Genomic DNA, 24,967 nt, shown 5'->3' with positions numbered 1-24,967 from the left:
GTTCTGATCATTAAAAACCAGAAACAATTTGACACCCAGCACTAAACACATACTTATTTTTGATTTGTCTTTCAAACGAACAACAGTATTTCTTGTCCCATACATACATGATCAAGTGTTAGCATCACCCTAAACAATTTCCATATCTTGAGTCCTCACACTGTTTCTGCCTACTTGATGTTCCTGTTCTCATTTCATAGACAGGAGCAAATAAAGCCTCAGAGATGCTAAGCAACTCATCTCAATAGCTGGTGAGACGTCAAGTCAGGCTTCAAACCCCAAAGTTTGACACTCTGTAGTCTCTCCACAAAGAGAGAGGATGTGCATGTACCCTGAGCACAGCGGATCTCTGAAAATAATTTCTGCGATGGCAAACCTACAATTCATCTTAATTTTTTCCTGATGTTCTACAGTGTCACTGCCGATTTATTCCATCATTTTGGAATTACTAGCTAATAGGATGGCCCAGCTCCCCGTTCTGGCTGGCATTTTCATTCTTCACGAGTAACCAACCACTGATAGCAACAGGGATGTGTCACAATTTAATTACACCCTGATTCTTCTTTCTCCCGATGTCCCTGGTTGGTCTGGAGGCTAATTCCTATTTTGTGTCTTGAAAACACGACTGCTTTCACAAAGAGACAAAAGACTCACCTGTGTTAGGAAAGCTGAGGCAAAAAAGGGCAAGAGGGCCCCGGAGGCAGGGGCACTCTGCGTCTTCTTGGTGACTGGTACCTTGGTCATCTTGGAAATCCTTCAGGCTAAACTGTGTCCAGCAGGGAAGGTTTTTGTTTTTTCCCCCCAGAATCTTCTACGTCAGCAGTCACTGGTGTCAAGGGCTCTCCAACAATTTCTCCTTGACTCACAGGTTCTAATGAGACTCCAGACAGGTTTCTGACTGGGTAGGAATTGGAAAAGCAAGTCTTCCTGGGTTTCCTACCAAGAGGATAAGGAAGCTGCCAAGGGGTGAAATCAGGCAAGCCCCGCACTCACTTTTAAGAAAGTCACAAACTTTTATGTTTTTCCCCCGTTTGGGAAGGGGACAGCTTTGTCTTCTAGAAACAAAAATAAAATATGAAACTAAAAAAATAAAACTTCGCTGAAGAAGTCTGAGGGGGGCCCATGGAGGGGCCCCCGGAAATCCATTTTAGGGATTGCAGCCGCCGGCCGAGATGGAGGTGAAGCCACCGCCGCTAACGGCCAGGCCCCGGGCCCACGCGGTCGCCTGGCAACGGCGCGCCCCGAGGAGGGTTTCCTATTGGCTGGGATCAATAGGGGCGGGGTCGCGAGCTCGCCCAGGCCGCTGGGCCCCTGGCTGGCAGCTGGCGGCTAGCCAGGGAGCCACGTTCTCCAAACTTTGGTTTTTCCTTTCAGGCCTGAAGACCTTGACCCTTTCTCTTCGTCTAACTACAAGCGTCTCTTTCCTTCCAAACTCTGCCCTGTCCTGCCACAATTCCGTAGTGCCTTGGGTTGGGTAGATCCATGTGGCCTTGAGCCCCTCAATTATTTTACCGTGAGATTTCTCTGTTTTATTCACCTAACAACCATTCCTATTCATCCTTCAAATCCCTCATAGACACAACACATACATACACACACACAAATGTATACATGTATATGTTATGTGTGCATGACGTTCAGTTCAGTTCAGTTGCTCAGTCATGTCTGACTCTTTGCGACCCCATGGACTGCCGCCCGCCAGGCCTCCCTGTTCATCACCAACTCCCGGAGCTTGCTTATACTCACAGTGCATTGAGTTGGGATGCCATCCAACTATCTCATCCTCTGTCGTCCCCTTCTCCTCTTGACTTCAATCTTTCCCACCATCAGGGTCTTTTCCAATGAATCGGTTCTTCACATCAGGTGGCCAAAGTATTGGAGTTTCAGCTTCAGCATCAGGCCTTCCAATGAATATTCAGGACTGATTTCCTTTAGGATGGACTGGCTGGATCTCCTTGCAGTCCAAGGGACTCTCAAGAGTCTTCTCCAACACCACAGTTCAAAAGCATCAATTCTTTGAGCTCAGCTTTCTTTATAGTTCAACTCTCACATCCATACCTGACTGCTTGATGAGCTTTGTTGTTGGACCTTTGTTGGCAAAGTAATGTCTCTGCTTTTTAATATTCTGTCTAGGTTGGTCATAATTTTTCTTCCAAGAAGCAAGCTCTTTTAATTTCATGGCTGCAGTAACCATCTGCAGTGATTTTGAAGCCCCCCGAAATAGTCTGTCACTGTTTCCATTGTTTCCCCATCTAGTTGCCATGAAGTGAATGAAATTAAGTGCTTGGAATGTGCTAGATGTTGCGCTCTTATTATATGTATTAACTCAGTCCTCACAGCACATCTTTAAGGAAGGTATTTCCTTACCCTGTTTTACAGACTAGAAAACTGAGGTTCAGAAAGATTGAATGATATGCTTAAGGACCCACAGAAAGTGTGTAAACTAGAATTCAAAGCCAGACCTGTTTGATTCTAAAATCCAACCTCTTAGCCACATGAGCCTGGATAAGACACCTGACTTGGACAAGGCTTAACTTCCATCGCTTTCACGTGGGAAAAGTAACTGTGCCACAGGTATCAAGGATTAAAACAGACCATTATGTAAAGACTGAGCACATGAGGAGGCCTAGTTAAGTGGCAACTAGTATTATGTCCTGACACCCCATTCCCAGGAAGACTTAGTCATTTTTGCAGTACCGTGTTCATTTCACACAGATGTTAATACTAACTAATATTTATTGATTGCAGGCTCAGTGCCAGGTGTTCTACTGAGCACTTTACATACATTAATTCTTTTAATCCTTCCAGTAGCCCTATAGGATAGGTTCCAGCTTGCAGATTGATTGTACATGTTCTGATTTACATGCTTTATCCTTGGCATTATTTCACACTGGATCAATCTGACTCCTTTTATCTCTAACCCCTGATCGGCTAAGGATTATGACATCATCTCAGCCGCACAATGACCTCACCTTCTCTTTAGAAGGCATGGCTACAAGATGACTCTCCATAAAATTCAAAACACCCGGCCACATAGTTCCAGATGCTGATGCTTGGAAGTAATTATTTTCCTGCCATCATCTAAAGACTGAGTCTGACCTTCCTTTTTACAGGAAGTTTTGGTCCTCCTGCCTTCTTTGCAGACAGCATTAAGCCATCAGCAAACATTTTCAGAAGGATGAGGATAAACTGAATTGTGTTCAGAATATGGGGTGGGGATGAGAAAAATAAGATAGAATGAGAAATATGTTCAGCCTTGAGCAGAACAAAGGGCTGTCTTCATATGGCTTTGAGGGAAAGCCTTGGCAAAGAAGAATCCAACTAGTTTTGTATGAGCCCAAAGAATGGGAAGGTTTGGGCTCAATATGAGGAAATACAAAGCAAAATGTTGTTTTAAAAGGCATGAGTTCTGCTACCATATGACCCAGCAAGCCACTCCTTGGAATACACCTGAAGAAAACCATAATTCACAGAGACCCATGCACCCCAATGTTCATTGCAACACTATTTACAATAGCCAGGACATGGAAGCAATCTAAATGTCCATCAACAGGGGAATCGATAAAGAAGATGTGGTATATATACAATGGAATAGTACTCAGCCATAAAAGGGAGCAAAATAGTGTCATTTGCAGAGACATATGTAGACCTAGAGATGATCATACAGACTGAAGTAAGTCAGAAAGAGAAAAACAAATATTGTATAATATTGCTTGTATGTGGAATCTAGAAAAATGGTACAGATGAACTTAACGGCAAAGCATAGAGACACAGATGTGGAGAAGGGGGGAGAAGAGGTGGGATGAACTGGGAGATTGGGATTGACATAGATACACTTTGTATACAATAAATAACTAATGAGAACCCACTGTAGAGACAGGAACCCTACTCAGTGCTCTGCGGTGACCTAGTTGGAAGAAGATCTAAAAGGGAGGGGCTATGCATATACATATAATTGACTCACTTTGCTCTACAGCAGAAACTAACACAACATGGTAATGCAACTATACTCCAATACAGATTTAAAAAAATAAAAGGCACGAGTTCTGGGGTCAGGTTGACTCAGTCACTAAGCACCCTCAGTGACCATCTCATAGGACAATGATGAAACCAAATGAGTAATTCAGGTGGAGCACAGTGCCTAGCCAAAAGGAAGTGCTCAATAAATGTTAGCTCATTTCTTTTTTTTATTAACGACCACCTGTCAGAGCCATATTAGAACTGGAAGTAGAAAGGGTCTTGGAATAGAAAAGACCTGTGTTCAAATCCTGGCTCCGTCTTTTACTAGTAATGAGATCTTGGTCAAGTTACTTCACCTCTGCAAGCCTCAATTTCATCATGTGTCATATATAAATAGTAATGGTAATGCCCACTTTGTACAGTTGGAAGGACTAAGTGAAATGATGACTGTATAGAGTCTAGTACCCAGCAAGGGCTCCAGGCATGCTAGTTCCCTTTTCCATTCATGAAGGGGTGTGTTCCACTGAGAAAGAATGAGCTCCTCAGCACTAGAGGTATTCAACCAAATAAGGTTATATTCTAAGGTCCTGGGGTTAAGACTTCAACATAGGAATCTGGGGGGAAGACAAATCAAACTATGACAGTGAGCTGCCTCAGACTAAAAGTTCACACAGGGTTGGATAGATGTTGTTGTGTTTCCCTCAAAAAAGTAAAATCTCCTTATCTTCTCCTATGAATTTTCTGTGGCACCCTTGGGTGCCTTGGCTCACAGTTTTGGAACCACAGGGCAGGCCTGTTTACTGTCTTTGAGCTGAGTAGCCTGTTTATGCAAGACGTTAACACCCACGTGAGTAGACATGAAAATAACATCTAATTGGAGTTCATGGCTAATCCCACGCCTCCTGTCCTCCCAGGTAGGACATCTCTGGAGCAAGTTCTTTGGTCCCCCAGAGGTCCCCTTCAGGACTGCTCTGGGGCAACCCCATTGCCTGTAGCACTTGCCTGCTCACCGAGGACACAGCATTGGCTTCTACCCTTTCTTATTTCATTTTTCCACTCCCTTTCTAGGACTGCCTGGACAGCCTCCCAATTATCTCCAAACTCTTGTTCCATGTCTGCTTCTGCAGAACCCAAGCTAAGTCAGTGTTGACTGAGATAACCAGGAAGTCAGACTTAGTCAGATCTGGAAATCTTCCCTCTTCCTCATCTCAAGATTTGGACTTGTGACCTTCTTGGGGCATCTTGCCCCATCATCAGCTTCATCTCTGCTCTCACAGATACATCTCTAGGCGTTTCTGGGTATTCTCTGCATCCCTTAAACACTGAGAGGCCAACGTGTTTTCAGATATGCAAATACATCCCCCAACAATGAAATGTTTGACAACTCAGATATGAAGTGATTGTTTAATTCTTAATTCCTGCTTGATTTATGCAAAATGGAAACTGAAAGACGTGAAGCGACAGGTATTCTATCCTCCCAATTTGCCCCAAAGAAAAGCATTTGAAGGGATTAAAAATAGATGTATCAAGTAGAAGAAAAATTTGAGAATGTGTCTGGTGCCAGCTGGGGTAGCCCAAGTGAAATCTCCAAATCTGCTAAACACTTGCATTTCAGTCAGTACTACATATGTCTAGCATTAAAAACCTATTGGAAAAGTCATCATTTTCTGAATATCTTTAATATACTTGTCTGTGTTGCATCTAGCACCCAGAGAACTCCTTCTGGGTGTTTTTACTGAAATGTCAGCACTGGATTTACTAATTATGGGGCCCAGGGCAAAAGTAAAGCTTGGGGCTCCCGTGACACCTGGTAACTGGCAAAATCTATTGATGACTTGCTGCCAGGATGAAATATCACTGGATTATGTGTATTAGCACTAACTCTACTGATTCCTGTATTTCATTAGATTAAAGAAGGATGACTACCTGCTGCAAGGCCCCCTGGGGGCTCTTTGGCCCATTCTGGCCCGACTCCACTCTAAATTACACCCCAGGGGGAGGGCAGTGAATTTGAATCTTTGTAAACAAAGAGGAGAAAATGTAAAATTAACCTCTTTCTCCTCCTGTTTCTCTTTATTCTGATTCACCAGACTCAGCAGCAGGGGACGTAGTACTGGCTGAAGGAATATTCTTTGTGAATTTCCCCCACTGGGGAGCTAGGATATGGTGGAAGCTACTTCCACAGATAAAGCTTTCCAATCCTTCACACTTCAGGGTGCCAAGTGTGAGGCTGCAGGACAGATTGGAATAAGGGGATTGTGAATCCCATCTTACCAAGACAGAAGCTGAAGTTCCTGGGATCTAGCACTTTGTTAGTGGTGTAGGTGGCCTGAGAATCCAGGTTTTATGATTCTGAATTTAGTGGGTTCTTTCAGCACTCTGCTGCATTGGCTGTATGTTTCAAGGGTGTGTGTGTGTGTGTTGTTGTTGTTGTGTGTATGTTCACACAGCAAAATAACCTAGGGTTACCTCTGTAAGGTCTGCCAAAACAAGGGATTTCAGAGCCACCAGGGACAGGGGGGCATGGGGGTGATTAACTTCCCTAGTCTACTGGGAGATTTCCTTTAACATCCACAAACATCTCCATGGGGAGGATGGATAAATTAGGAATTTCGGAGTAGAATATACACACTACTGTATGGAAAATAGACAATAAGGATCTACTGTATAGCACAGGGAACTATACTCAATATTTTGTAATAACCTATATGGGAAAAAGAATCTGAAAATATCTATATCTATGGGCTTCCCTGGTGGCTCAGTCAGTAAAGAATCTGCCTGCAGTGTAGGAAACTGGGATTTGATCCTTGGGTCAGGAAGACCCCTTGGAGAAGAAAATGGAACCCACTCCAGTATTCTTGCCTAGGAAATCCCATGGATAGACGAGCCTGGGGAGCTACAGTCCATGGGGTTGTAAAAGTTAGACATCATTTAGTGACTAAACCACCACCGTATATACCCTGTATATATATGAATATGGGTGCATGGTAAGTTGCTTCAGTCCTGTCTGACTCTTTGCGACCCTGTGGACTAGGGCCTGCCAGGCTCTTCTGTCCATGGGATTCTCCTGGCAAGAATACTGGAGTAGGTTGCCATGTCCCACCCAGGGGATCTTCCCGACTCAGGGACTGAACTCACATCTCATATATGTATAAATATGCTGTATATATACACACATATATATGAATCACATATATATATCTGAATGTGTGTATATATATATATGAATCACTTTGTTATACACCTGAAACTAACTCAACATTGCAAATCAACTATACTTCAATTAAAAAAAAGACATATACAAAAAAGACACCTTCATCAACACCCTCCCACCCCCATCCCAGGTAGGAGAACATTCCCCTGCCATGTATTCCTATGATTTCCAAGTAGCTCAGAATTTCCTGTTCAGTATACTCTAGCCTACTTCCTACCTGAATGAGTAGAATTCCATGGCCCCTACCCCCCGTAAGATACGTTCAAGTCCTAAACCCTGGGGCACCTGTGAATGTGACCTTATTTGGAATAAGATTACTTGCAGTTATAATCATGTTATGATGAGTCTGTACTGGATTAGGGTGGGCCCTAAACTCATGACCAGTGTCTTTATAAAAAGAATAACGTTTGGACATAGAGACAGAGGACACACAAGGAGAACTATAGTAGGGAATAACAAATCTGACTCCATATTAGATCTGTTTCTTTTACTTTAACCTTTGTATTCTGTTGTTTTTGCTACAAGTTAATCACTAAAGGGATGTGGCCTTAGAGTAACATAATGGTACATCTCAAAGAACCTGCCCCCTACTTTCAACAACTTACCACTTTGTGCTTTACCTCTTCACCTCCCCTGTCTTTATTCTATCAAAGAAACTAGCATCCAGAGCCCAGTAAGGTAATTCTCTAGGACATTAGTCTGCCATCTTCTCGGACTCATGGCTTTCCAAATAAAGTCACTATTCCTTGCCCCAACACTTCATCTTCTGATTCACTGGCCTGTCATGTGGCAAGCAGAACAAGCTTGGACTCAGTAACAGAAGGGCACGTGACAACAGAGGAAGAGAATGGAGTGACGTGTCTGTCTACAAGCTGAGGCATGCTGCGGATTGCCGGCTATAAGCTGCCTTTTCCTAAACACATGCTGCTCCCTTCCTCTGATCTCCTGCCTGTGTCTCCCATTGGATCAACCCACCCAGAAGCCAGAGGGCATGAGAACCTGTTGGTGCTACAGAAGTGGATCTGGAGTGGCAAGCAGATGACTAGCAAAAAGCACAACTTACTTTACACTGGATAGCCTTTTCCATTGTTTTTGCCTAACCCATGCGCAAACATTACTTTACAAAGGCACAAATAAAAGTAAATGTCAGTTCCCTTCCCCACTGTGCACACAGAAAAAAAGAGAAAAGTATAGGCCTCCAAAAAAAGAGAGACGAACAAATGGCTTCCTATTCCAGATACAGACCTTGGGCACAAGTTTCTTCCTTAGAGGGCACAGTGTGCTAGGCAAGGCTGCTAGATTGATCATTACCAAGATGAAGTTGAAATGTCCATATTTTTGTTTATCTGATCTCAAAAGCATCTCTTCCCCCTTGCTGCATCCCCCCCCCCCAACACCCTGCTTTTCTGAAAAGTGACAGCTAAGAATTTAGTTTACTATGTTGTTTCCTCTATCTCTTTCCCTCCTTCTTTTCCTACCTCTCTCCCCATGTTTTCCCTATAATTTCTTTTCATAACTTATAATTTTGAACTCACAATTCAACTACCCATTCAGAGGCAATTTTCCTGCTTTTACCTTCTTCTAGGCATCATTGTTTAGACAGTCTGGATGGGGTGGCCCAATTTTCAATTTCCTGACATCTACCTTCAGGAGACTTTCTCTGCCTTCTCTCTCTGGCTTTGTCCTCTGCCGCTGTCTGCATCCTGTTCAAGGACAGCCTCAGAAGTACACAACTATTTCTTGTCTGGCAGTCTCCCGACTTCTGGCACTTTGGTAGAAACTGTCTTTCTTTCTCTTAGCTTCAGTGACACTTTTTTCTCAATAAAATATGCTCTTTCAAACAGGTGTTGAGGAATATGACATTTGGAATATATAATAGCTGTATTCTAACATATACCTTCATCAGACAGTAGCTAAAAGAAGAAAAGGAACTCATTGAAGTGGAAAATCCATTCAAAGGATTTGCATATCTGCCACCCCCTAGCCACCCCCACACTGTCCTACCCCTAAATATGTTTTCCAAGTTTCTGATTTTTGTTGGCAAACTTCTTTCTCCCACTGAACAATCATGAAATCAAAATGAACTTTTTTCTTCTTACTTTCATAATAACATGTTGGTTGTAGGAAAATTACAAAGAATTAACCAAAAATAAAAGTGCTGTTATTACCTGGGTATATTTCTTCCAGGTATTCTTTTCAAAAAGTATACTTATGTTTCAAAATAAAAATAGGCTTTAAGAAATTTTTGACTGTAGAAGTAACATATGTATCTTTAAAATTAGATTTTATAAAGCATACACACCTTATATATAGATTCTTTTTTTTTTTAGATTCTACATATGACATCACATAGTAATTATCTTTCTCTGACTTACTTCGTTAAGTATAATATTCTCTAGGATCCATGCATTAAAAAAGAAAAATACTGAAAATGAATTTTGTTTCATAAGATAAAAAGTATACATGTGGGGAAAAACTACCACCCCCCTACCCAGGGATTATTATCTAGTCTTTTGGTATATACAATTCCATATTTTTCCAGATACACCTATATCTATATCTTATCTATGTCTATATCTTATCTCTTATTTTGACAAAAATTAGACTGCATTAAATATACTAATTTTTTAAAACCTACTGAAGTCTTTCCCTGTCAGTGAATACTGAGTTACACCATTATCTTTCATACATTTGGTACCACAATGAGAAATACATTTCAGATGTGTGCATATAGCACATACATATTTCTAATTCAGATAACACTTTCATGAACCACTATTCACCACTATTATGTATGGTGTTTTCTGTTATTTTCTGTTTTATTCTCTTTCATTTAAAAAAATACAGGTTATGACCCAGTAAATTGATTCTGAGACCACTAATGGCTTGTGCCCTGTAGGACAGCATGGCAACCAGCTCCAGTATTCTTGCCTGAAGAATCCCCATGGACAGAGGTGCCTGGTGGGCTACAGCCCTTGGGGTCGCAAAGAGTTGGACATGACTGAGCGACTAAGCACAGCACAGCGATGGGTTGTGACTTGCATTTTGAAAAATATTCTCCTAGGTCACGATTTCAATAGCTTTATTGTATTTTGAACGCCAGAGTTTTTAAGTTTCATGGAGTTATAGAGGAGGTTTTGTCCAGTCTCTTATTTTTATTCACAGAGGAGTGAAAATTTTATTTTCTTGATAGCTGGTACAAGAATTCCCCTCAGGGAGGAAATTTTCTTTGTTTATGGAAATACCTTTATAACTGCTTGTAGGGGGGAGGCTGCTATAGAAGGAGTCGCTGAACCACTTTATTCCAGGAATAAACAAACCTGGGATGGAGAACACTGAGCCACACCGCAGACGGGGGGAGAACCTGGGTGAACCAAAGGACTTTCAGAAACAAGAATATCAAGTATCGAATTTCTGTTATTTGCATTGCTGTGCTGTACACTCATCCACTCTCTCAGGTGCTCAGGAAGGCTTAATATTACTCAGATTTCTTTCCAACAAGTGATGGAAATACAACTCACATTGGATTAAGACAAAATAAGCTAGGAGTGTTTATTCACTTACGAAATTGAATACACCAGGCATGAATGGATTCAGGGTCTTGAATAATGTCACTGACATTTGGTATCTTTTTTATATCTTTCCTTTTTTCTTGGTTCATTCTAAGGCATTGATTCCCAACGTGTGCTGTGCTGTACGAAGTCACTTAGTCATGTCCGACTCTTTGCGACCCCATGGACTGTAGCCCACCAGGCTCCTCTGTCCATGGAATTCTCCAGGCAAGAATACTGGAGTGGGTTGTCGTTCCCTTCTCCAGGGGATCTTCCCGACCCAGGGATCAAACTGGGGTCACCTGCGTTGCAGGCGGATTCTTAACCAGCTGAGCTACCAGGGAAGCCCTGATTCCCAATAGTTTTCTCTAAAAAGACCTCAGGCTAATTTTTATTTGATGGGTTGGGATCATATGACCGTCTTTGAACCAATCATTGTGGCCAGGGGGATGGAAGGCACTGATTGGCCAGGGCCGGATCATGTGCTCATGCTTGGCTCCAGATATAGTGTCACTTTCACATCCTCTTGGCTTGAGGTGGGTGAGGAGTGGTTTGCAGAAAACTAGGTTCACAATGGGAGAACCAATGGTGGGAGGCAAACACAACATACGTGCCTACTGACACAGCTTGTGGGAGGCATGAACTTAGTGGAGAGTGAGTGGGGCTCTGAATTGCTTTGTTTGCCCCAGTGTAGAAATGGACTCCTTGAGAGGCATATCCAAATGATCCCTAAATCCAACTAAGAACAAAAGGAAAGTATTCCTGGGATTTCAGAGAAATCTTGGAGAGAGGGTGACATTTTTCTACAGTTTTACAAAGGATATCCATATCAACCTTGTCTAGCTCTTAAAGGAAAGAAGATCCCTGAGGACATTTGAGTTGCATAAATGGGGAAACAAAGGCCCAAAGAAGTTTCCAGACCTGTCCAAAGTCACATAGCTAATATTTGCTAGAGCCTAGATTGAGCACAGTCTCTTGCCATGGCTTAGCAATGTTCCCTCCACATGACTCAAGTACACTTCCCTCTATTGTGCTGCTTACATCAAAGCTAGACATGTCTCAAAGACTTATTTCCCTGGATGCTCCTATTCTTATAAGCCCCTTGCTTGTCCTTGGGGCTGCCTGGGGCCTCTGCATAGACTTAGGAGGAGCTTGTGTAGGAACAGACAGTCAGGCTCCAACTCTTTAGGAGATTGGGAACCTAGGTGTCTGAAAGGGAGGCTGAAGATGCAGGGCCCAACAACAAAAAAAACCAAATCAACAGGGCGGGGTCAGGGGAATAAGCAGGAGTGACCAAGAACGGACAAGTGGCCAAAGAAAGTGGATCGGTATTTATAATGTTCTTCCTATTACCAAGTATTTTGCATATATTATTTTACTCAGTCTTCACAAAAATTTTAATTTCAGGGAGGGAATGACAGGGAAGAGGAGGAAAAGAAGTGTCCATCAGCAGGAGCCATGCTTTGAAGGGCTTTGAATTTGGCTACAGGAATCAGTGAATGAATGAATGGAGTTTATACCTGTATTACTTTGTTGCTGTAACAAAGAACCATGAACTGAGGCCCTTCAGCAGCAGAAATTTCTTGTTTTATAATTCTGGAGGCTAGAAGCCCTAGATCAAGGTGTCAGCAGGGTCCATTCCTTCTGAAGGCTGTAAGAATTTGTTCCATGCTTCTCTCTCTTAGCATCTGGTGGTTTTGAAGCCATCCTTAATATTCCCTGACTTATAAATGTATAACCCCAACCTCTGCCTTTAGCTTCTAGCGGCATTCTCTTCATGGGCGTGTTTGTGTCTGTGCCCCAAATTCACCTTTTTATAAGGACACAATTATATTGGATTAGGGCCCACCCTACCCCAGTATGACCTCATCTTTAATTACATCTGCTCTGGCCCTGTTTTCAAGTAGGGTCACATTCTGAGATACTGGAGGTTAAGACTTCAACATCTGAATTGGGGGAGGGGACACAGTTCAATCCATAACAGCCGCTAAGTGGAACCCTTACAAAAGCTGGGTTCAGCAAAATTAAACAGATTAATTTAGGGCCTCTGTGGCGATTTTACAACCTTACTGAAAAACCTCTAACACTCCTCCCATTGAGAGCTGCAGCCTCTGTCCCATCCCCTGAGACAGATAGAGGATGGTGGAAATGAAGCTATGTGACACCCAAGGGTGGTCCATAAAAGGCCATCCCGCTTCCATCTCTTTCACTGGAATGCTGGACTGCATCTAAGAAGTGTGAATACCCTGGGGCCAGCCCTCTGAGAGGCACATAGATCCTCTCTGGCTGGGTTCCCAGCAGAGCCTAGCCTTCAAGTTGTCTTGCTGAGGTGCCAGACAGGTTAAGTGAAAAAGCTCTCTGGCAGCTGCACCCTCCAGCTGCAGCTGGGAGAGGCTTCTGAGTTAAAGTCCCAGGCATTGCGGAGGAAGGACAGGTAGTCCTGGCTGTGCCCTGCCTAGATCCCAAGCCACAGGATTAGTGAGCATAAAAAAATGGTTCTTGTTTTAAGCCACTAATTTTAGGGTTTGTATTAATCAGCATCTTCAAGATAAACAAAACCAATATCCATCTTTATCTCTCAAGTCCAAAGGCAGCAGTAGGCAGAATTCCCTCTTCCTTACAGGACATCTGGGGCTTCCCTGGTGGCTCAGATGGTAAACAATCTGCCTGCAGTGTAGGAGACCCAGGTTCAATCCCTGGGTCAGGAAGAAGAAGATCCCATGGAGAAGAGAATGGCCACCCACTCCAGTATTCTTGCCTGGAGAATCCCATGGACTGAGGAACTGTGGATTACAGTCCGTGAGATCACAAAGAGTTGGACATGACTGAGCAACTAACACTTTCCCTGACCTCCCTAAAGGACATCACCCTTTTTTCTTTCCAGGCCTTTGACTCATTAGGTGAGGCCCACCCACATTATAAAGGGAAATCTGCTTCACTGAAAGTCTACTGATATAAATGTTAATCTCATCTGAAAAAAAAAAATACCTTCACAACATTACCTGGACTAGTAGGCTAGACTGTGGTCTAGCCAAGTTGGTACATGAATTACCTATCATTGGCTGGTTTGTTACACAGCAATAGCTAACCATAATAGCCCTTCACAGCCTCTCAGCCTGCTGCTGCATTGTTTGACTTTCCAAGTGAGTGATAATACGTTACCTTTTCCAATTTTATTTGGGCATATTTCCTGCCCTCCCTCCCTCTCCCTTCCTCTTTTAAACAGAGATCTTTGAGTATGTTGTTCTGCAGATCATGTCCTTAAGAAGCTTGAGTGTAGCAGTTAAGAGTTTCTGATTTGGAGTTTGAGTGAATTAGATTCAATTCTTGGCTGTACTAGTTCTGAGCTGTGTGACCTTGAGAAATCTATTAAACCTCTCCGAGTTTCAATATCCTCATCTACAAAGTAAGACAGGCATGCTGACCTTGGTGCCATTGTAAGGAATAAATTGAACGAGCCTTAGAAAGGGCTCAGTTCAGCACCAGGGCACATAGTTTTTAAAATTCATTCATTCATTTGTTCATTCACCAATAGGTCCAAGGTTTTACCAGTCTGTGGTGCTGTGCTTCCTTTTAAAAGGCCTGAATTATGAGGCTCAAGCTTCCATCCCTCTCAAATTCGAGAAGCTTCTCTCCCTCCCCCTTCCCCTTTCTTCCTTTCTTTCTGGGTGTGTGTTTTTTCCCCCTTCTTCTTTTTATTTTCCCTTGTAAAGTCAGATTTCCTCCACTGGGGACCACATGCATGTTTCACAAATTCATCTTGCTTGTCAGTGCAGCCAGCTGTGGTTCTCTGGACCACTGCTTCAGTTTCCCATGAGGCACCACTCCTTCCACTTCAGCTCCCCTCCTTCTGCCTCCACCTGCCACTCTGCCCTGCACGCCTTCCCTCAAGCCCAGCACAGACCTTGCCACCCACAGTGGCATGAGCAAAGAACAGGTTGCAACTTTTATGCTGATTTGCCTGAATGTTCCAGTGGGAGGGGAGCGGAAGTGAAGTGTTGGCTTCTAACTGTTACTGGAGAGAACGTGGTCAGAGATCATGGACACAACTCTCTGGACATTTACAGACACCCCTGCCCCCCTTCATTGTGTCAGTGCCCATGGAGCTCAGGACATTGCCTTGCCTTGGTGTTTGCACCTACTGCCCAGCCCAAGACCTGCTTCTCCACATCCTCATTGTCTGACCTCATTCCTGGATGATGGGCAGTGGGAATTTCCACTGCCTTCAGAAGAAATCCAGCCCCCTCATCAGGGAGATGATGTTGCTCTGTGGTCCTCTGTATTAGTCAGAGTCCTCCAGAGAAACAGAACCTATAGGATATGTACCGTTGACCCTTGAACAACATGGGTTTAAAAGCTGCCAGGGTCCATTTATATGCAGATTTTTTTTTCAATAAATACATACAGGTGGTGCTAGTGGTAAAGAACCTGCCTGCCAATGCAGGAGACACAAGAGACACAGGTTTGATCCCTAGGTTGGGAAGATCCCTGAAGGAGGGCATGGAAACCCACTCCAGTATTCTTGCCTGGAGAATCCCATAGACAGAGGAGCCTGGCGGGCTTTAGTCCACGGGGTTGCAAAGAGTCAGACATGACTAAAGTGACTTAGGACGCAAGCATTATATAATCACGATTGGTTGAATCTGCAGATGTGGGACTGTGGATACAAAAGCTGACAATGGGACTTGAGGATCTACAGATTCTTGTGTCTGTGGAGGTTACAGAACCAATCCCCTGTGGATGCTGAGGATGGCTGTATGTGTGTATATATATGCAGAGATTTATTATAGAGAATTGCCTCACACGACATGGAGGCTGAGTAGAACACACCAGAAGAGCCGTGGTATAATTGCCATCCCAGCCTGAAGGCCTCAGATCCAGGTGAGCCAATGAGGCTCCAGTCTGAGCCTGAAGGCAGAAGGCTGATGTCCCAACTCCAAGAGAGTCAGGGAGAGACAGCGAGAATAGTCAGGAGAGATGGGCCGAGAGAATCCTTTCTTTCTACTCAGCCTTCTCTACTCTTAAGAGTCTCTAACAGGTGATAGGCTGAGGCCCACACACACTGGGGAGGCAGGACCTCTTGACTCACTGATACAAATGCTAAGCTCATCCAGAAACACCCTCATAGACACACCCAGAAATAATGTTTCCCTAAGTATCTGGGCCCCTCCCCATGGCCCAGCCAAGTTGACGCATACAATTCATCATCATGCTTCATACGCCTGGACCAAGTTGCCCATCGTCAGCGCATTCTGGGTTTGCAGGGCATCCAGGGTTCATAGGCCAGTCCTTTGCCCCACCTCCTCTCCATGCGAGGGCAAGTGAGGCTGAGCGTCTTCTGTCCTCGGTGCTCATCTTCACTGGCAACACCTCATCACCTACAAACAGCTGCTCAAACAAGAAACTCACAAACATTCCCAAGAACTTGCATTAATTTAAAGGCTTACAATGTCTAAATCCACAGAAAGAAGGGACAAGTTGCCGGGGAGAAAGCAGATTTATTTGACTCTCATGGAAAGAGAAGGGGCTTCCCAAATGGCGCTAGTGAGAAAGAATCCACCTGCCAATGCAGGAGACATAAGAGATGTGGATTCGATCCCTGGGTCAGGAAGATCCCCTGGTGGAGGGCATGGCAACCCACTCCAGTATTCTTGCCTGGAGAATCCCACGGACAGAGGAGCCTGGTGGGCTGCAGTCCAGTGGGTCGCAAGGAGTTGGACACAACTGAAGCGACTTAGCACGCAAGCATGCATGGTAAGAGAAGAGGCACTGGAATTAGCTGAACCTGGATTCAAATCCAAGTCTTGCCCCGACCTGTGCAGTTTTTGCTTTTACGAGATGAAGCTTCTGCTTTAGAGAGCGGCTGTGAAGATGAAACGACAAATACCAAATAGCACGTCCTCAGCAAATGATGGCTACTGCCTCGGCCGTTTGTTGTTACGATTGTACCAGTACCTTCACTATTAAGATGGCTATTTGAAACTGAGATGTTGATGCTCTAAGATCAACAGGGGTGACCATATTCTTGACTGGAAGTCAGTGGAGGAGGAGTCACTTATCCTTGTGGTAAAGTCTGGAGTTGAATTGGAAATATTCTGAAGTCTGTCCTAGCAGCCTTCCATTTTAAGGAAAGAAGCCTGGACTTTGGGTTCTGATCAGTGACACAAGTTTGAATCATAGCTTTGACTTATTAGCCATGTGACCTTGACCAGTTGATTAATCCCCCCAAAGCCTCCGGCTTCACATCTGTAAAGTGGGGATAATAATATGGGTTGAGGACTGAAATGGCATCAATATAAGTGCTTGTTACACTGTAGGCGCTCATCATTTGGAAACTTTTAATATTATCATTGTACCTTTTTTCCTAGACACAGTTCAACAACCTGTAACAGATACTAAAGTGACCACTTTTAAGTTGCCCCAGGAAGACTGTGGTGTGCTCTGCAACCCCTAATCCCAGAGGAGTACTCAGATGGATATTCAATGTTTTTATCAGCCCTGCATCCATCTCCCTTCTGGGAACAGCATCCCAAATTTTTGGGGAGGGGGAGAGGGTAAGGGGACTCACCACTCTGACACCCTCAGTCCATATGGTTCAGATAGGATTGGCCTCAAATTCCAGATACGAGATTGGGCATGTGACCCTGATTTAGCCAATGGGTATATTTTGTCCTCCAGGGGGCACAGTGATTGGTTCAGGTGATCCAGTGAGACTCTATTCTAGGAGCTGATAGGTTGGAAGCTTGGGGTAACAGGGACCATCTTTCCTATGATAGAGTTGCCGACAAAGAGGACAGGTGGGAGATACAGAGATTGAGCCTGATGACATGCTTGCCACGCTGTGCTCGGTCACTTTAGTCATGTCTGACTCTTCACAACCCTACGGACTGTAGCCCACCAGGCTCCTCTTCCATGGGACTCTTCAGACAAGAATACTGGACTGGGTTGTCACGCCCTCCTCTAGGGGATATTCCCAACTCAGGGATTGAACCCGTGTCTCCTGAATCTCCTGCACTGCAGGAGGATTCTGTACCCACTGAGCCACCAGGGATGCCCGATGACATGCTTAAAGCCCCTGAATTGAGCTGAGCTCGAAAATTTCTTCAATAGTGGATGCTTCCATTACAGGAGCCAACAGATTCCCTTTTGGGCTTAATGACATTTTGATGTGAGGTTAAATGATTTGTAACCAAACACATACTAACCAATGTAATTTTGCCCCCTCCCTGCTCCTGTTAATATACCTCAGTCACTCCTGGCAGCCTACAGTAGGAACATTTCACCAGGAAAAGAGAATTTCTATCAGGCTTCCTGCATTGTCTCATAAGAGCCTGGTTTACAGCCCCAACAGAGATGCTCATAATTGGCCAGTGAGAGCAAGGAGCCAGGGTGGTGAATGTGTGCCAACAAATAATTCAAGCCGGCAGAACTCTTGGGGTTTTATAATTATGTGGAAAGACCTGAGATTTCTGTAAGGCAGGGGTCAGCAAATTAAAATTCTCCCAGGGGCTCAGGGCTTCTGAATGCTGGTTTCTGATAATCTTGTTTATGTCCTGGGGTAAATAAATCCGTCTTTTGTTCTGTGTTATTCAACTCTCAGCACTGTTTGTAATTAAAGGGGTGGAGGGTGGAGAAATGAATGAGTTCTTTAATTGGCTCTGTTCTGGGTGACATAGAGTAAGACAAAAAGGCCCTCATGGGCGGGAGAGGGAGTTGGGGGTGCTCTGCTCTGCCCTGGGAAACGGTGATAAAACCCGGGGCAGCTGGTGATCAAGTGGCAAAGGGGCGGAAATCTATCGTCATTAGTGTGATCAATGAGCACAGGCTGCGCCTCTGCTGGTCTGCGCCAGGGCCCTCCTGAGACACAGAGAGAACCTGAGCGAAATGTGGCTGGTTTCAGAAGTCAGCCCACCCCCACTCCTCTAGTCAAGGATACCCTGGCGGCGTTATTGCTCCCCTCACACTCCATTTCCTACAACCATGATTCTAGGGGAGGGAGGATGACAAATAAAGCAGATAGAATCTTACTTTATGGTCAGATAAAGATAAATGCCACTTACAACATAATTATGATAGAAAAAGGACACAAGTAATAACAGATGGGTCGGTTCCGTAGGTTGAGTGCTGTCTATGAGCTGGATGCTGGGTTGAGAGCAGTACATACATGGCTTCTTTTAATGCTCTCAAGAACTCCACATTATTGGCACACTGTCTGCATCTTTTGGAGGAAGAAATGGAGGTAGAAAGAGAGATGAAGTGACTTGCCGGAGGTCCCTCGTCGGTGAGCGATGAAGCTGGCGTTCATCTCCGAGTCAATCAGACAACAAAGCAATGCTTGTGCTGACTGCATGATGCCTCTCCAGTACCTTTCTGGAGCTCTGCTTTGCCCCTCTAGAGCTTTTCAACTTTTTAAGACCAAGTCTTCGACTTCCCTGGTGGTCCAGTGGTTAAGAATTCACCTACCGAGGCAGGGGACATGGGTTCGATCCCTGGTCTGGCAAGATTGCACATGATGCAGAAGCAACTAAGCCAGTGCACCACAATTACTGAACCTGAGTGCCTAGAGCCCGTGCTCCCCAATGAGAGAAGCCACTGCAGTGAGAAGCCCGCGCACTGCAATGAAGAGGAGTCCCCACTGTCCACAACCAGAGAAGGAATGCAGCAGTGAAGACCCAGTGCAGCCAAAATAAATAAGTAAATAACTAAATTAAAAAGCCAAATAAAAAGCTAAATAAAATCAAGTCCTGCACTCTAAGTCTCAGAGTTTCATCTGTGAGATGGGGACTAACAACACTTTTATGTAGCAGAGTGTGTGGATGCAAATAAGAAAAACAGACATTGGGTAGTTTAAGCAAAAAGGCAATGTCCAGGAAGGATACTGGGGAGCTCTTGGAGTTCTGGTCTCTTCTGGTTCTGTGGCACGAAAGGGGCCCTGTGCCCACCAAGAATCTCCCAGTGGGTGATTTTCCCCCAACAGGATGGGTGTTCAGATGCTGAGTAGCTAAAATACCCTCCACCCTAACTTTCTCATAGGGCTGTGTGGTGATGGATGGCTCAGGTACCAGGCATGACATGTAGTAAATGTCCAGTGAATGGTAATTATTATTATTATTAATAATAACCAGAAAGAGGCAGCTCAGCCTGTCTCCACACTTGCCATATAAATCCTGGGCCGCTTTTCCTGCTGGATGATTTAGATTTCCTTTATGAACAGAGACATAAACCAAGCTAACATATCCTCGAGACAGAAGGATGCTGGCATGTCTTCAGATTGGTCACTAAAGCGTGTCCTAAATTGGGAAGAAATCAAAACAGATTGCATCTAATTTCTCACTGTTCCAAGCAAGAAATTACCTCTTTAAGGGAAACGCCATGACTTTCAAAGCTGTGCAAATACAGTGTTTGTGAACTGTCTTGTCTTGGGTTTGGCTTGGATTTCTTGGTTAGATTGTCTGCTCCCGTGGGGTTAGCTGGGTTTTCAGAGAGAAGAGGCACAAAGAATCAACTTTTCTCACTTCTTCCTTGTGCTGTTAGGAGACTGGTGAGAGCTACTCTTCTCACAACGGCTGCATGGGTTCTTACGGGGAAAGCGTGGGCTTTGGAGCCAGACCAACCTGGATTCAAATCCTGGCTATATTATACCCTGCAGTTTTATTTTCCTGGGCTCCAAAATCACTGTGGATGGTGACTGTAGCCATGAAATTAAAATACGCTTGCTCCTTGGAAGAAAAGCTACGACAAATGTAGACAGTGTATTAAAAAGCAGAGACATTACTTTGACAACAAAGGTACCTATAGTCAAAGCTATGGTTTTTCCAGTAGTCACGTACAGATGTGAGAATTTGGGGCATAAAGAAGGCTGAGCACTGAAGAACTTATGCTCTAAAACTGGTGCTGGAGAAGACTCTTGAGAGTCCCTTGGACAGCAAAGAGATCAAACTAGTCAGTCCTAAAGGAAATCAACCCTAAATATTCATTGAAAGGTCTGGTGTTGAAGCTGAAGCTCCAATACTTTGCCCACCTGATGTGAAGAACTTACTCACTGGAAAAGACCCTGATGCTGGGAAAGATTGAAAGCAGGAGGAGAAGGGGACGACAGAGGATGAAATGGTTGGATGGCATCACCAACTCAATGGACATGAGTTTGAGCAAACTCTGGGAGATAGTGAAGGACAGGGAAGCCTGGTGTGCTGCAGTCGGTGGGGCTGCAGAGTCAGACACGATTGAGTGACTGAACAACAAAATATCCTGCAGTATGAACTTGGGGAAGTCACTTTATCTGTATGGATCTCTGCTTCCTCATTGTATAAGTGAGATCCTTATTATTTACTTCCTAGAGTTTGCAGTGGCCAGCAGTAACTGTTGGTCTTGCTCAGGGCTGATGCTGGCTTGTTTGAAAGCTTTGTGTAAATCAGGAAAAGGCGCTCCTTCTAGCAGATGTTTCTGGGGCCAGAGTGCATGGCTTACTGAGCAGAGCACAGGGCGGGCTTTTGTTTCCTTTTTAGTCCTTCTACTGGTGCCCTTGTGCAGTGTGTGACCTGCCCAACTATTCACAGTGGCCTTGTTATATCAGCCTATTTGATCTGACTTTTTAACCTTCCTTCTCTTCCATCCCAAAGGATGGGAACATAACCCAATTCTGGTCAAAGCCTCTGGCAATAGCGATTGGTTCACAGATTGGTCATGTGACCCAAACAGTTCAAAAAGAATTTTTCCCTGGGATTGACATACCCATGTTGGAAGGAAGTAACACTTCATATTCATTGAGGAAATGGCAACCACATTCCTCTTCACATGGAACAGGCCTATTTACAGTAGGGGGAAATGTGATGAACAGGCAAAGACAAAAAGAGGTAAGTAAAAATGAGAGCTATAGAGAGGAAGTTCCTGAACCCAGTTGTGGAGGATGGTTCCTGTGATTCTAAGCATGCGTTCAGTTCTCTTAGTCCATGGATTCAAATAATTCCCTTTGCATGATTCCTTTTATGCTTGAACTAGTGTGAGTTGGTTATCTGACACTTGCAATGAAAACTGTCCTGATAATTGGGTAGTTTCTGTAAGATGTATTGTGTATGGAAAACCCCTAGCTCAGAGTGTCATTCCATAAACAGTAACTTATTATTGCCATACTGTACCACATGGAATTCCCACCAATTTGCTTCTTTGGAGTCAAAGAGAAAGTGCTTTTTTTACATTTGTGGTGTCAGATGTGCCATCAGCCCTTGATTTCATGCCCAAGGCAGACATCCATAACTCATTAACAAAAGATATTAATTAATAAGGCCATGGTGTTTTATCAGTATTGTTCTTTGTTTTATTTTTGTTTAGCCTGGGAATGGTCTGAGTCCTTCCTAACAGGTGCTACAGGCAGCTGCTGTTCATCATTTGGAAATGAAAGAGGAGATGAAACCAAACATTTTGATTTTAAGCTATTTGTGACAAAATCCATTGCAATTCATTTTTTTAAACCTCTAACTAGTGGCAGCGTGCCAACAGAGGTGAGAAAATGTTGCTTTAAATTAATGCCAGAAAATAAGGGACTCAGAATAGCACTGCAGAAGCCTAAATGGCTAATGAAGTTTGGCAGAAGGTTTTTGTGAGCATGTGTAGGGCAGCTGGGTCAACAGACAAGCAAATTCCCAAAGACAGAAGCAGAGATTAGCTCACTTCACCACCATATCTGGGGCAAAGCTCACTTCCTCCTCATCTTATGGGGATGAGGGTGGGTGGGAGGGTGATCTTGGTGAATTTTCCAGCCAGAGGAAGGCTCTGTGGTGGAATACAAAAAGAAAGTAGATATAAACAAAACAAGACACTCCAGATTTTTCTGCCCAGCTTGAAGAAGTCCAAGATCTGTCACTGACTGCTGAATCTAAGGTAGCATAAGGAAAAAAAGAGAAAGTGAAAGTTGCTCAGTCATGTCTGACTCTTTGCGACCCCATGGACTATACACAGTTCTTGGAATTCTCCAGACCAGAATACTGGAGTGGGTAGCCTTTCCTTTCTCCAGGGTATCTTCCCAACCCAGGGATTGAACCCAGGTCTCCTGCATTGCAGGTGGATTCTTTACCAGCTGAGCCACAAGGGAAGTCCAAAAATACTGGAATGGGTAGCCTATCCCTTTTCCAGGGGATCTTCCTGACCCAGGGGTCAAACTGGGGCTTGCTGCATTGCAGGCAGATTCTATACCAACTGAGCTACGAGGGAAGCCATGGGAGCATAAGGGGTCAAGTTCAATGTAGTTGTTGTTCAGCTGCTAATTTGTGTTCCACTCTTTACAACCCCATGGACTACAGCAGGCCAGGCTTCCCTGTCTTTCACTATCTCCCGGAGTTTGCTCAAATTCATGTCCATTGAGTTGGTGATGCTATCTAATTATCTCAAGTTCAATACTAGAACATATAAGCAGATAAACTATTTCACATGCACCTTTATGTTCTCTAATGTGTTTTCACTGTGGTGAGATGTAGAATTTTAGGCATCTGATAATGATGTATTTTTCATCATATAGATTCCTAGAGAAGCACCTGCTTGTGTAGAATAGCCACAGAAAAATGACCCCCAAACAAGTCCTCTGTAACCGCTTTAAATTACTAATCACTTACTGTATGCTCAGTTGCTTTTTAACACGTTATCTTTAATCTTTACAATGAATTCTACAAAATAACAATTTTACCTCCATTTTGCAGACGAAGAAACTGAGACAGCTTACTGAGTAGATGAGCCCAGATTTAAAGGCAAGTTTTGTCACCCTGTTTTTGCCCTCCTGTGCTACATGGCTTATATTTTTCTTTATAACAAATTACAAAAGTAATTTGAAAAGTAAGAATGCAAATATAGGGTTAAAAACTCTTCTTAATTAACTAGTCCTTCTCATCCAATTTCCTAGAGGTAACAAATAGTACAAATGGGACGTGGCATCTTTCAGGATTTTAGATGATGCCACACATAATACGTGTGCTTTCTAGGAAAGTCAGAAAATGGAGATAAGCGAAAAGAAAGATAAAATGTCACAATTCAGAGATATCTGGGGAGAATGTGCTGATCTATTTCCTTCCTGTGCTATGTGTGAGTTAGTGTGTGTTTGTGTATATGTGAATGCGTGTGCTTTTAGAAGAAACATTTATTGACTTCATGTCATGTGACCAGCCCTGTGGGAAAAAAAGAGGAATGAGATTCAGCCCCAGCCTCTAGGTCTGATGGTCTAGCGGTAGTGAGGAATTGCAGACTTTGCTTCACCTTTCCAGGGACTCTTGGTCTTTGTTTTTTCCATGAAGCAGTAAGGATGGTATGAGAGCCCCTCAGAGGGAAGGAGCGTGGACAGTGAGCACATCTCCCGAGTATGAAGTCCCGTGTGATTCCACGTGTGTCCGTTCTACAGATGAGGGGACTGAGGCTCCGAGAGGCTGAGATCTGCTGACCTGAGATCAGCAGACCTGATCTGACCTGCTGACCTGACAGTTCTTAGCTGCCAGGAGGGTGTCAACCCTTGTCCACAGGGAAGTGGCGTGAGCTCAGGACTGCAGGGTTCTGGGAGGGATGATGTAACATGCAGGATTCAGAACCCAGACCCTAGAGTTGGGTGCATCTGAGTTTGAATCTCCATTCTGCTACTTCTGTGAATGAAAACTGTTGCCTACCGTATCAGCAAACAAAGGATGCCATGGCTATCAAGCCGTCAGTCATTACCAAACACGCTGCCCTTTGCCAGACTCTCAGCCACTGCAGCCACCCCCCAGACGGTGCACCCTGAGGGGACTCAGATGAAAAGAACAGGACACTGGCCCTAGATAGCTGAGGTGCAAATCAAAGGGATGATTTCAGTGAGCCCAGACTCCTGCATCTTCCCATCCACAGAAAAGCACTAGATTCATTAACTTGAGATGTCTGGTTTTCTTTAATTAACAGTAATCTTTTGATGTTCCAACTACCTGGGTTTTTTTGCAAAAACTCCTTTGTATCTTGGCTCCTCCCTCACCTCTTCAGAGCAGTCCATTTGAGTGATCTGAGAGGCTGCCTCCTGGGCTTGAGTCCTCAGAAAGTCAGCCAAATAAAATATAACTCTCAACTTTTAGGCCGCCTCTTTTTTCCCTCAGTCAACACTTCCAAGCTGTGCAACACTTCCAATACTTCCTCTCTGAGCCTCAGTGAGCTCATCTGTTAAATGGGGACCATTATCCTACTCAGTTTATAGGGTCATTGTGAGGGTTAAAAGGACTGGTGCACTGAAGCGAGCTCATAA

General features: G+C 44.0%; 1 protein-coding gene across 2 annotated transcripts in view; it reads right to left on the bottom strand.

The window, feature by feature from the left end:
- Positions 1–1,191, bottom strand: part of CCDC60 (coiled-coil domain containing 60) — a 174,504-nt gene extending 173,313 nt beyond the window's left edge. For both annotated transcript variants that reach the window (XM_043440303.1, XM_043440312.1), the window contains exon 1: positions 655–1,191. In XM_043440303.1, the coding sequence (XP_043296238.1) occupies positions 655–744 (90 nt within the window). In that variant the 5' untranslated portion in view covers positions 745–1,191. The remainder of the gene's footprint in view (positions 1–654) is intronic.
- Positions 1,192–24,967: the final 23,776 nt, after the last annotated feature.

Source organism: Cervus canadensis, chromosome 1 (genome assembly GCF_019320065.1).
Source record: "Cervus canadensis isolate Bull #8, Minnesota chromosome 1, ASM1932006v1, whole genome shotgun sequence".
In the NCBI taxonomy this organism is placed as follows: Eukaryota; Metazoa; Chordata; class Mammalia; order Artiodactyla; family Cervidae; genus Cervus; species Cervus canadensis.
Note: the sequence above shows the minus strand (reverse complement) of the source record. Positions and strands in the feature narration are given on the sequence as shown.